This window comes from Sabethes cyaneus, chromosome 3, assembly GCF_943734655.1.
Source record: "Sabethes cyaneus chromosome 3, idSabCyanKW18_F2, whole genome shotgun sequence".
Classification (NCBI taxonomy): Eukaryota; Metazoa; Arthropoda; class Insecta; order Diptera; family Culicidae; genus Sabethes; species Sabethes cyaneus.
In genome coordinates, this window is record NC_071355.1 from 35,219,373 (window position 1) to 35,233,658 (window position 14,286).

Here is a 14,286-nt window from a genome sequence, read left to right on the forward strand (position 1 = left end):
CCCCCACCATTCATCCCTCGGCACGGGTCGCATGACACCTTGGATTAGGGGTTTATCCATTCATGTTTTTACTTTTAGCCATGGATAATAGCTATTAAAACCATCCTCCTTTGGGGGCTTTGGACCCTCTGCTCAGGTTCTCGGTATTTTCAGGTTCATCGAACATGCTTCTACCGAGATCCGTCATTTGCAGGCGGAGAGTTTACACTCAGCCTTCGCATGAGTGCCCCCTTCTCTGTCCGCATACGACCCTAGTTTCCACCGGTTGTCCGATTTCCACTAAGGAGCGTATCCCGGATGGTACCACGAGGAGGTAGAGATAGGAGTTGCTAAATAAGAGGCTGTGGAACTTCGTGATAGTTCTGGAGCGCATTATTCAACCATTTACCATCCAAATTGCTACCTTTGGTACACCAGAACTGTTTGTAAACGCGGCACAGCGGTAGTTACCAAGTCGTACGAAAAGTTGTCGTAAAGTGTGTTTCTACAAAATCCAACCATCTTGGAACCAACTAAATCTTGCAGTACACCCAAGTTTCTCTAGCTTGCTCAATAGAATAGCATGATTAACGGTCGGTGCGCCGTGAGTGAGCAGCTTACAGCTCAGTGTTAATACTATTTACGTAGAACGATGCAAAGCTCACCAAATTTGGCGTTAATTAATATTACAGGACTCATATCCCCTAAGATAAAAGGTTTTCCAGCTCGAAAAAACCCAGATCCACATCCATAAGCTGATTACAGATGATTTTATCTTAACTAACCATTTAGACTTAGCAGACATTTAGCAACCATTTAGACTTATTTTCGCTTTTTTATCCATTCTATAAACGTAATTTTGGTAAGTAAAACGGCAATGTTTCCTTCATTATTAAATACGGTCTAGCAAAAAGGGCCGACCTGGACCGATGCGATCTCAATTAATTTCGATGGCCAATATATTACTAAACATCTATACAATATTTGATTTGCTGCTTTTGAGCAGTTTTTACGTTTTTAGTTTTGACATTTGAAAAATGCATATTTTTTTGGAAAAAATGCCTATAGCTACAGAACCGAAGGAGATAGCGACTTGATTCCTTCAAACAAACTGTGTGTTTTCATTGGATGTGAAAGTGCTTAGAATGCCAGATTTGTGAGAAATAAACACGAAAGGAAATATTAAGAAAAAAAGGATTTTCTAGGTCCACCCCGTCCAAAAAGTTTAAATTGTTCCATCCTATCAAGAACCATAAGAGATAGGAATTTTATTTCTTCAGTAAACTAATTCAAAATTTAATGTTCTTTAACTTTACTGAACATTTTATTCAGTGTATTATTTTATTATTGCTTTCTCTAGAACGATTGCTAAAATCGAACCCTGCACATCAAACCCCGCAAGTGACCGATAATTTTGTGGTCAATCTTTCTTCTACGCGTTTCACATAAAATGAATTAGCCATTCTTAACACAGGGTTAAATTTTGCAATTCTACCGTCTTCTGCTCCAATTGCAGACATTATAAATAGTGTTGAAAGTGTGGTCCAATACTAGGATCTTCCGTCTAAATCAGCCATCCGTCACGATGTCGCAGCGTGTGTTGTGCGTGCCAAAAATAAGCAATGAAAACAATTGTGAAAATGGTCATAACCATATTGCGGAGTTTGCACCAATTTAGAGTCCAACGCGAAAATTATTAGCGTGGTTATTTTCTGCGTCTTCCACACAATTTAGCAATTTGAACCATCAGTGCTTCGTTATTGCCTCCCCACTGCACCCCTCTTTGGTTGACAAGCATATTTTCAATGTATTTAGTAAGTACAGGATAATTATTATTAAAAAATGAATTTGCGTAGGACTCGTAAAATTTCTGCAAGGTACAATATCTCCATTATAATCTTTATAATCACCATAAGATCAAACATTACAGTACATTTCAAAAGCAGAACTTTTCAACGACGCTACCATTTATATAATGGTTCAACCATTATCATTTAGTTAATCATATCCTACACTTCAAAAATATGAATGGAAGATCGCTTGATTTGGTATGGTGAACATTACTACTACTATACTTGATATTATATCAGGCAACAGTTTGGATACGGTACCCAACCTTTTTCCAAATGGTTCTAGACTGGAAGATAAATGATAATATTTATGGTTAGAATATAGTTCCAATTAATGCGGGAAGTGAAAATGAACGCGTCAAAGTTGATACCGGCAGTATTATCAAACCGCCTAAAGAACGTAACGTGATTTATTCCCGCGCTGATAAAGGTAATGCAATTGTAATCATGGATAAAAATGATTACGACTCGCGCGTACTCGACATGATAAATGGAGGTCCGTACGAAGAGTGTAAATTCAAAAATGGAAAACCCAAAGATCCTCTCAACACTGTAATAGAGGAGGCTAACGTTGTTCGACAAAAAGTGGCCGGGCTAATGGGGGATGAAAAACTTGAGCGACGTCTTTACGTACCAAACCCGAAGGTCGTTTCACTATACTGCTTACCCAAAATTCATAAGAAGTCTATGCGTCCAATTTCGTCAAACATCTGTACACTAACCGAGAAAATGGCTGCTTGGCTGGTAGATGAGATCGAACGATATCCTGTAATTCACGGTAAGAGTGTAAAAAATTCGATAGAACTTGTAGATCAGATCAAAGACCTCGAGATACGTCGCAGTGAGATCATGGTGTCGTTTGATGTTGCCTCTCTGTTCCCCAATGTACCCGTTGAAGACGCCTTTAAACAGCTTACGTGCGCATTTAGAACGAAAACATGTCCCTTCGAACCACATTGCGGCATATCTTTCTGTGGCACAGCTGTGTATGAAGCAGAACCTGTTCACGTTTCGGGGGAAGTTTTGCAAACAAAACTTTGGCCTTAGCATGGGAAGTAAGCTTTCACCGCTACTAGCTGAAGTATTTATGAGCGATTTTGAGACCGAGGTACGAAAAGACAGAATGTTCCCCCGGGTTTGGAAACAGTACGTCGACGATGTGTTTGCATTGGCGAAGGAACGCTATTTGCCACAAACGCTCAACCTATTGAACTCGAAACACGACTCGATCAGATTTACGGTTGAAGAAGAACAAAACCCGTACAGTCCCGTTTTTAGATCTTCTCATCTCAAAAAAAGCAGACAAAACCTTGAAATTTGGCATCTACCGTAAACCAACTTCAACAGACCGTTTCATAACATCCGAGGCCAACCATTTCGGGGCCCAAAAGCAAGCAACATTCCACTCGATGGCCCTCCGTCTTTTAAATATACCGTTGGAAAAAGAAGAGTTTGATGCGGAAAGAGCGAAAATATACACAATCGCCGAACAGAATGGATATGACAAAATCTTTGTGAACAAAGTTCTACGGAAACATGAACGGAAAAGACATCGATAGAAGGCAACAACTCTTCAACCAGGGAGCGATAAGAAAGTTAGACTAGATAAACAACACGTAATCAGTTGGACAACGGCATCGTCCTGATGATACACGTAGAATGCCTGAAACCGGTCGACGTGAAGGTAAAAATATTTTTTTATTAATATTGTTTTTATCCTTAAATTTTGTAAGAGCAATACGTGTTTGTGTTTTGTTCATCAATTTGTATTGTGGTGCTCTTACGGTGGAACGGAAGCCAGAAAAAAGTCAGGTAATTGGAGTATTATTTTAAAATAGCTGTAGGAATTATACCAGGTCCTGACGAGAGAAGTAAGTTAACGAAAATGTATTCAGGGGAAATATTCGCCGCAATTTCTTGTAACGATGTCTAGACAGTTGTTCGCTTCGGGATGTGAAGATCATCACTGAGGACACAAATACGCAGATCGAAAGGTAATACCGAGACGCAGAATAATAACCAACGATGCGTGAACTGCAAAGTCTCTCGAGGACTGATCCCTCTTTACAAGGCCACATGGAGATCTCATCCACGAAGGCTTTTACTTATAGCATATCCAGAATAGGGGAGTCGGTTGCAGCATTTATCGAGGATCGCTGATGCAAAATCTGCAAAGCCATCAGGGAATCTGCGTTGATGACACTGTCCCGTACCGTTCCAATGGTTCGCGGAAGTTTTACGAGAATGTTAACTAATTCCGCAGCGGCTAGCTGATATACACAGGGATGTGGAAGGAAACCCAATTATGTATGAATGTGAAATGGTCGACAGATGGAGCACTTTGGTAAGCACCTGAATAGTGCTGCAACAGACAGGAGAGGATATGAAACTGACCTAAGTGAGCCAATCGCAAATGACCGGATATCAGCCTCAGTCCTCAACCTCCGTGAGATGCTGTGGCAGATTGGCAAGCGTTTATTTTAGTACTACTTCAATACTATAGTTCACATATTCGAACAGTAAATAGTAGAACAGATTATTGCAAACAAAAATATTGCAAGATCTGTAAAAGTATAAAACAGTAAAAAGAAACATACAAATTCCATGACATTCGGTTCAGTAATTGTCTACTATTGGAGCTTAAATGACATTCATGAAACGATATATTAATTAAAGCTGTTTTAATGAAAAATATAGGTACCATTTAAGTTCATCGACTAACATTTGTCGTCAACCCCCGTTGAACAATCGCCGAAAATGCGGTGCCAACTTTGATGCTGCAATTGCGGTGGTTACGAGCGTAAACTCAAAATAACCCGAAAATTGCTATTTCCGATCATTAAGTTAAGTCACAGTTGTAAGAGATAACTGACATTCTAAAGATATCAAAAGGCACCGTGAACGGAATTGTGGATAAAGATTTGGGTAGGTTTTTTGTTTAATTGAAGCGGGTGGCTTGTTTGCTCACAGTGTAGCAAGAACATTAACGAATTGATGGTTTGGAGCCTTGTTCGAAGTATTTTACGCTTCAAAGATTTGTTATGCTTCATTGCTTTACTAGTTATCTAACCAATATTTCTGCTTTTAGAATTTAGAGAAAGGCGATTCCTTTACGGAGTTACAGGAATACTCCAGAATACCTCCACACAATGTCTATTCGAAGGAACTCAGAGATTCTGCTCGAATCCTTTTCTAATAATTCGAATCACTTCCTTTCCACTTTCCCGGTATTCACTACTTTAGGTGCCTCTAGTTTCTACCTAGGTTTTAAGGTCTTGAAATCCTACTTTAAGAGAAAAAACTGGTTTCCATTATGGGGTTATAATCGGTAACCGATGAGCTAGCTAAGAGGTATTGATAGTTCTTACCGTTTAATTGACACATGAGAGTCTTTGTAGACTGAGTTCACATTGAGCATCATGTGCGATAAAACTATCGTTTTATGACGAAGGTAATGAGGTGTTTATCGTAATAAAATTAACTGTTTAATTGTTAATTAACTGTTGCTCGTTATGAGAATGAAATTAATAGTCATTAGTAAAATGGGCAAAGCCCCTAAGGCGACGTTCGTTTATTTAATAAATGTTTTATAGGTATTAACCTCGATGTTTTTCTTTCTTCAAACCAAGTTGTAAAAAGATTTAACCGACCCATTTTGTACATATATCTATTTTTGCTCGTCATCTCTCCATTTTTATAACAATTTATCAACACTTTTTCGTACACTGTCATACAATAATATATCACGCCACTAAACAAACCGGAGCCAATTGGCCCTACACGCTGCGTCACTTTCGTTTGTTTGAAAAGTAATGCGATAGCGGGAATAAATTAGAAAGCTTTTTTTCGTTTGTTTGTTTTTGTTTCCTCTAAAAACTATTAAGTAAACCAGTTTGTGCCTAAAACTATCATATAGTTTCACTAATTGTGTATTGTGTATAATATTGTAACTACTCTCGTTCTTCTGGAAGACGTTGATTCCTGGTTTCGGATTGCATTTTTTACTGCAATCGTCGCCGATTATTGTGTTGAACTAACAGAGTTCGATCACCGAAAAAACGCATTGAAATGCGGCAGTTGTGCAGCCTGGCGTTTTTTTTTTGTTTGTTTTGTTTTGTAGGAGACACATTTATGCTGGTGTATGAGCTAAAAGCAGTTACTGGGATCACACATTGATTGGCCAGTCGTTCAATTCAATACTTGATGTGTTTTGTGGGTAAACTTTTGTTCGATTTCCTGTTTATGAAGGTACCGTAATTAACAGTCTGAATTTAGTTTGTGGGTTGAACAGCTCGAGCCTCAAAGGCGGGTAAAATCGGATTTCGGGATAGCGTTTTGTTTGGTGATTTCAATCTAGAAAAACAATAATAGGATTAGAGTGGTAATTTGGGATGGATTATTCGGCTGCTATTACATCGCCTCCATTTTCGAGGTGTTTGGCAAGAGCTCTTTTCATGCGTTTGGCGATTGGAGGCGAAAATAGATCTGTGTTAATGTAAACTTTATCATTATCCAAATAGATCCGATCTGTTCCGGAATAACCAAGCCATCGTAACATTAGGCTAGTTCCGTAACCTACGATGAAGGTTACTATATAGCCTAGCACCACCGACCACATGTAAGATAGTCTGTAAAGGTAGAAGTAGTCCGAATCTTCTCGTTCGACTCGTTGTGCCATCACAATCGGACTGCTTTCGGTAGCGTTGTATCCACCGAATCTGCTGCAATCCTCTACCGAGAAGTCTAACATTTTTAGAGGTGGTTTCGGTTGACCGAATCCTATCCAGAGGGAGAAAGAAAGTCCCACCAGCAGACCAACCATGACTCCCTGTAAAATCGAAATCTAAATTGTAAGTTTGAATGGATATTAAAGCTACTTACCCTCTGGTTTGCTCGTTTTGTGAACATTCCCATCGAGAATAGAGCGAAAAGTGGTCCTCCCACAACCCCAAAAATTGTCAATGAGGCTTGTAGGACGCCTCCCATAAACTGCGCGACAAAGGCCACTGCTATGCAGATGATACCGTAAACGAAAGCCATTATCTTGGTGGGGAAGCTGGACTGCATATCCGGGAGGGATCGTTTCCGAATTTTAACGTACAGTGGTTTTAGGTAGTCTTCAAGAGTGACAGCAGCCAGTGAGTTGAGTGCGGCTGATACCGTCGATAAGCCTGCGGCAAAGATACCGGATACAAACAAACCGGGCAGTCCGGGTCTATCTCCCATAGCGTCCACTACGAACAGAGGCATCGTTTGATCGCGAACCGTAATGCGGCCCTGTTTCAGCGGGTCACACGTGCTGTAGTAATAATAAATTGCCAGACCACTGAAAGAAGTACTTAGACTAAGTAACGAAAGTATTGGCCAGTTTAGCCAAAGTGCTTTTTGGGCTGTTTTGAGATCTTTGACGGTTTTCAACCGCTGAACTTGCGTTTGATTGACTGCATAGAGCGAAAGATACGTGAACATTCCACCGAACGTCAGAGACCACCAGGTGTGCCGAGTCGTTGGATCTGGATCGAAACTGAAACAGGATAAAAATGTTCAATTAAAAAAAAGGTACTAAGAGCGTCAACTACAGAAACTTACTTCCAAAGCTCCAATCGGTTTCCCTTATCAGCAACTTCGAAGATTTTTCCTATGCCTCCGGCATCAATTGCCGCACAAATTATGACAGCAAAAATGGCAGCAAACATCAGGAACGATTGAAACAGATCGGTGAACAACACCGCCTTCATACCGCCTATGGTCGAGTAAAAGGTGCAGATTATTCCGATCGTCAGGATGGAATAGGTTTGGTTCATCCCTGTGACGGCTTCCAGAGCCAGCGCCGGGGCATAGACCGCGATTCCCATGTACAGTATCATCTGCAGCAGATAGGCCAGCGAGGCAGCCAGTCGAGTCTTTTTGCCGAATCGCATTTCTAGGTACTGAAATGAGGAGGAATTTTGGTTTAAAATTGTTGCAAATAAGTCGAGTGTTCAGAGCATACTTCGTAGGCACTGCTAGCTTCAAGTTTGAAGAACACCGGTAGGAAAAGGTAGGCTGCAATCGGAGTGGCCAAACCGTAGGAAATATTTATCACCACGAACTGAGTGCCAAATTGATAGTTTTCATTTGACACTCCCAGCAGTGTGATGGCCGACATAAAGCTTGCCATCAGGCTGAACGAAACCGGCCAGATGGACATGTTCCGGTCGGCCAGAAGGTATTCCTGCAAAAAGAAAATAGAAACAACACATTTGATTATCACAGCATAAACCCGTTAATTTTTTTTGTTAAATCAAAGCCGGATCGAGTGTTGTTAAAAATTCAAAAAAATAAAAAATCGACTGCAGTCTGAAATACATTCATCTATCCCGGCAGTTACCTGCGAAGACTCAAAGAATGCTTCTGCTGACGCTGACGATAGGGTCAAATATCGTACGATCATTAGTCATCAAACTTTTTCCCTTCGTGGTTTTCTCCACCGTTTCGAATCGCGTGATAAATATAGCGAATCCATCGAAAATACAACGAAAACGTACCTGCCGGCCGGCGTCGTGGCCGCCGGCACGCTATTGGAAAACATGCTCACTACGCGAAGCGCGTGGCTTTTGTTGATACATATTCGAGTATACATGTATGTATCATATTCCGTGGAAATTGGGAATGTATTTTTTTACTTACAATTACCACAATTAACGACGCTCAACTATAATTTTTTAAGAAGCATCAAGGGTAAAAGTGACGCAGAAGCACATTTTAAAAATGTATTCAACCAAGCCAAGTAAACCATTTTGCATATTAACGTTAGCATTAGTTTCCCATTAATGTTCTGTTTCCTCGACTGCAAAGCACTTTAACGTTTGTTTGCGAGTGCTAATACCATTATTAATGCTTACCGTAGTCGTTTTCTGCTTGCCACCGGAAAACCTGTAGTAAATGCCGATACCTGCCGACACCAGCAGTACGGCAACCAGCACCGCATAATCCCAGACGCCGAACGAAGCCATTTTTCGTCTTGCCACCAGTCTGCAAATATTGAAATGGAAACGTAATAGATATTGTCAATCAGAATGTAGAACGAAATAGTTACTGTTAGTTTATAAGATTGATAGAAGCGGCACTCGAAAGTGATTTTGTGAAATTCCGTTTTCAAAATTTAAGAAGAAATTTCACCACAAAGGTTCGAATAAAATTATTCGTAAGATAGCATCCAGAAGTCTGAATATTAAAACTAACATTGAAACATTCTCCCAATAAATTTAGGGTTAAGTGGTTTAAGTTTTGTTTGTTTGTTTTATTTCAACCCTCTACCAAAACAATAATGTTTCTTCAACCCGCGTTTCTTTTTCGATAAACTCGTCACATCACGCTACTTACCATGGCATACCCTATGAAGCGCTTTTACATGGCTTCGTTTGTCGATTGAATTCATGAATAATTGCTGAAATTAATTAATTTGTGTTCGTCTTGGCATTGCCTCTTGCAAACCCTATGTCAGTTATTTCATTTTTTGATTTGATTAAACATTATTTAATTGATCGCTTCAAAAAATTAAGGAATGTAAGAAGTAATTGAATTTTTGCGATGGTTACACTGATAGGCAAAATACCCACCTCATAATTTTTTGAATTTCTCTCATTCTTGAACCAAATAATTCAAATTAAAGCAACAAACCAGCTAACAAGTCTTTTTTGATATCTTATTTTTATATTCTTTTGAAATTTTACTTATGAAATACCAAAATACTGGAAATTTGATTCAGTTGAAAAAACGGAGAATACATTGGTTTCGAAGACAATTCCCATGCGCATCGAAAATTTGTGGTTCGCAATGTGCAAAATGGTGAATCGCTAGTAAGTACAGTATGAACAAGGCAGCGCGCTGGGAAAATTCTACTAAAACTAAAAACGTTCGGATCAGTGGTGGTTGGTGGATCACCCTAGCAGAGGCAGGAAGCGCAAAATTGATGCGAGAACGGACACTAATATCATACGAGAAGATAAGAAGAATCCGAAGGTAGTAGCTATCAGTTTTCGATCGAACGGCTCATCGCTGACTCGCAGCACAGGTGCTGAATAGCAAAGTTGCTCGGAAGCGCCCATTTATCAGCAAGGCAAACAAAGCCAAACGGCCTGGTTCTAGGAGTTCCGAAAAAGGGTGCTCTAGACGGACGAATCAAAATTCAAGATGTTTAACCGAAAGAGGGTAGATACCGTGAAGAGCCAGAACAACTATTCTGGGTTAATGAGACGCGCAAGTTCCATGAGAAGGTTAACCTATCTCGTAAAGAATATACAGCGAAGCCGGATATGTGTAGAAACGAGGGGGAAACCTGATCACAAACGAGCGCGAGGTGGTCGACAGGTGGAAGCAGTTCTTCGATGAGCACCTCAACGGCGATATAGCAGAAGGAAGCGCAGCGGAGTGCCTAGGAGTGCCTACCAACGACAACAGCGTGCCGGCTCCCGATCTCGAAGAGATCCGACGAGAAATCGGTCAGCAAAAGAATAATAGAGCCGCCGGAAAGGACCGTCTCCCGGCAGAACTCTACTAAAATGACCAAGAACCGCTAGTAACGGCACTTCACTGGATAATTTTAAGGATTTGGAAGGAAGAAAACTACCAGAGGAGGAGATGGCTAGTGTAGTCTGTCTCATTTACGAAAAGAGCGACCGGCTAGATTACTGTAACTAACGCAGTATTACGCCGCCCAAGTTGCTCTCAAAGACGCTCTTTGTTGCGTCGTCTATCCCCAATAGCAAGACAATTCGTAGAGCAGTATCAGGCGGGATTTATGGGGGCCCGTGTTACTACGGATCAAATTTTTACTCTCCGGAAAATCCTCCAGAAATGTCGAGAGTACAACCTTCCCACGCATCATATTTTCGTGGATTTCAGGGTAGCATACGATACACTCGAGCGCGTACAGCTATGGCAGATAGTGACAACGATTTCCAGGATAAACTGACGTGTCGGATCAAAGCTACTCTGGAGCGTTTGATGTGCGTGTTCGGGGGCACTCTCGAGTCCCTTTGAATTATGGTTGCGGTAAGGCGATGGATTATCATTCAAAAATATCATTCATAACATCATTCAATAGCATAATCCGGCGAGCGGGTCTCGAAACAACAGGAACGATCTTCAGCAAAACTAGCCAACTCCTAGCCTTCGCAGACAACCTCGAAGTCATTACTAGAAACCTTGGTACGGCGGAGGCAGTCTACGCTAGACTAAGAGCGGCGGCAAGGAGTATTGGGCTACAAAATAATGCGTCGAAAACCAAATATATGATAGAAAGAGGCTCCAGAAACAACGTCCTCCTCCATAGACAGTAACTATTGACGGCGATGCACTGGAAGTGGTTGATGAGTTCATATATTTGAGATCTCTGGTCGCCGTCAATACACAATACGATTAAGAAGATTAAACAGCTCATTCAAGCTGAAAGTCGAGCCTATTTTTCCCTTTGCAAGACGCTTCGATCAAGGAGCAAACGCCATACGTGCACTTGCCGTATTTGAACGAAAGTTGTTGCGGACTATTTTTGGCGGATCACAAACGGAAAGCGGAGAGTGGCTGTACGTAACTGTGGGCACTGCTTGGAGAGATTCCCATTGTACACCTGGCGAAAGTTGGAAGACTATGGTACCCGGCTACGTCGCAAAGATGCCAGACGACTGGGCAGTGAAATCCGTTCTCTTCAAGAGCCCCACCGGCATCAGGATTAGAGGGACCTAATGTGCTGCAGGTGGCTCGACCAGACTGAAGCCGACTTGCTTGTATTGAGACGCTCAACGAATTGGCAACGTGTAGCCCAGGACCGTGTACAGTGGAGAGGAATTCTTGATACAGTAAGAGTCACCCCGGCTCTATATTGCTAGAAGTGGAATTAAGTGCAATCGAAAATGGCGGGTTCGTGTGTGTAGTGGATCGGGTAAGGAGTTTCAGGAACGTCACATCCAACGCACGGTGAAGCATGGAGGGGGATATGTGATGGACCAACCACGTGTTTTTTGAACCATAGAGGCGCTGGACAAAAGAAGACTGCACAGCCCCTTTTATTAAGCGAGCGACGTATCATAAAGCTCCACCGCCCAGTTAATCCGCCAGGAGCTGTCGTGCTGTCTGTGCTTATATATAGTTAAATGTTCAGTGTGTAAATATAAGTACGATTTGTAGTGTAAAATGTTGTGTGTCATCGTAAAGGAACATCCGAACGCCCCGGCAACCGACTGGAAGGAATATATTGGACCTTATCTGCCTCAGATAGACCCTCCCCAGTAAAATGGAAACAATCCAATGCTAACCTGCGCTGATAGGAAAACCCAATATAGTCCTCCCACTCCCAACCGTGCTATCGAACATTGGTAATAAACTCAACCCACCTAATAATGGAGCTTTAAGTTACGTCGCTCGCTTAATAAAGCGGGTTGTACAGTCTCCTTTTGTCCAGCGCCTCTAGGGTTCAAAGGTACATCAGTACCAGCGAGCCACATGCCCTGCCCAGATAACACAAAATCGTAATAGAAAGTTCACATTAAATCGTTTTCATGTCAATTTCATATTGGAGTTGTATAATGATTAGAGTATGTCAAATCGAAGTGAACAATAAGTTGTTTTGCAGTCGTGCGTGTCTTCATATACAATTCATGACTGTGAATATAAAGCAGGATAGACAATTGCAATATTTGATTATATCTATATCATATATTCAGTAATATTTAGTTGCGTGTTATAAAAACTGCGCAAAATAGAATTACAAATAGTTGTCAAAATTTTCGCACGTATATCGCCTCCACTTTGGTACATATATGTTCTTATATGGCGTGAAATATAACTTTTTCGTTCAGATATGATTTCGTATACCTCAGTTGCAATCGAGATATACAAACTAAATGGTTTACTGGGTGGCGGGAGTTGTGGGTTCGAATCCGGTTGTAATCTCTGATTATAGTTTGGTTCGGCCCATACACCCTCCAGCATTGGACAAAAGGTAGGAGTCACAACGACTATTTTGTTGAGCGTAACTACTGCCTTTCCGCTCTTTCTCCTTCTCTATAAAAAATTTTCATTACTTTCTTCTACCGTCCCTTCGTCAATTGTAAAAGAACTACCGTTCTATAAATATTAATGATATGCAGGGATGGCACGATCACGTTGACTCAATTTACATTCATTTGACAGTACCGTCTTAGCCAAGCAGAATTTGACAAAGTTTTATATCTCTTTAAGCCCGATCCCACACAATTGTGTAGGTGAGATATGACGACGACACCCCATTAGCCATAAATACGATAGCCATACGGACGGTTGCCATACGTACGAATGCCATAAAGACGAATGCCATAATGTATGTTTGCCATAATGGACGGAAGCCATAAAGACGAATGCCATAATGTATGTTTGCCATAATGGACGGGAGCCATAATGTACGTTTGCCATAATTCATATATTCGGCTTTTTTGGTATGATGGCCCAGAGCATTTCGACCAGTTCAAAGTTTTAAGAACCAGCATGAGCATGTTGCAAGAGGCCTAGTTGATCGGTGCTAAGTCAAATTCTACCAAGTAACAAATTTCTGATTTTGAGAACGAATTTAACGTTTGCTACTCTGCATTGTTTTTGGTTTTCAATATTTCGAAATCATCTCATATCTCTGGCTGTAATATTTATGTAAGCTGATTAGAGTAAAATGTAGCTTGGGAAATTTCAGTCGCGTGGTGTCATTAACCCATTGTTTTAAATTTTGCGGCTTGGTTCGGTCTGACTTAACACCGAACAATTTATTCAGTCAAAAAAAAGCGGTTTTGCCGCTTTTATTTTATAAAAGTTTATCTCGATGCGAGAACTAGGGAAAACTAACTAGAGGTCGGTAAACCTAGGAAAACGAATAGACCTAGACAGATGTGATTTCTGCGGGGGGGCTGCCGGCGCTTCCGACGGCGGGTCACCGGCGAACACTCGCCGTTGCCTGCGGCCGGCTCGCCCTGAATCATCTAGAAACGTTATTATATCATAGTTATTATTACTAATATATTTTGTTGATAAATTTGATTTGTAAACTTCTGCTCTTCGCTTATCGCAAGCGTCCGATTTTGATCAATTCAAAAAAAGCATACTCTGTCAACATATTATTTTGTTAATATTTATTACTACTCTGATATGACTAATCTAACGTAATCTAATAAGTACAAGGAAATTAATTATATTGAACAACTTATTGACTATTATTGGAACATAGAGCCAAAACCATTGCGTTTAAATAGTTTCCTAAATCATAGTGTTCAAAATTATTTACGATATTCACAATCCGTTCGTCCTTCAATTGCTGATGTGATTTTCGTTGTCGATCACCCATTCCAGCCATAAACGACGATATCAGTCCTGTAGTATATTTGTATTCGTCTTTGATCTCCTGCATAATCCGGGCTATTCCCACATGGCGAGCTGCAACGAGTTTATTCCACCG

The 14,286-nt window shown here is 40.9% G+C and overlaps 1 protein-coding gene across 1 annotated transcript in view; it reads right to left on the bottom strand.

Moving 5' to 3' along the window:
• Positions 1-5,508: 5,508 nt before the first annotated feature.
• The window catches only part of LOC128744421 (putative sodium-dependent multivitamin transporter), a 29,333-nt gene continuing 20,555 nt past the window's right edge, over positions 5,509-14,286 (bottom strand). Inside the window, exons 2-7 of the mRNA XM_053841433.1 lie at positions 8,714-8,843; positions 7,822-8,043; positions 7,419-7,759; positions 6,711-7,353; positions 6,244-6,657; positions 5,509-6,182 (exon numbers count right to left, since the gene is read on the bottom strand). Of these exons, the coding sequence (XP_053697408.1) occupies positions 6,129-6,182; positions 6,244-6,657; positions 6,711-7,353; positions 7,419-7,759; positions 7,822-8,043; positions 8,714-8,824 (1,785 nt within the window). The 5' untranslated portion in view covers positions 8,825-8,843 and the 3' untranslated portion in view covers positions 5,509-6,128. The remainder of the gene's footprint in view (positions 6,183-6,243; positions 6,658-6,710; positions 7,354-7,418; positions 7,760-7,821; positions 8,044-8,713; positions 8,844-14,286) is intronic.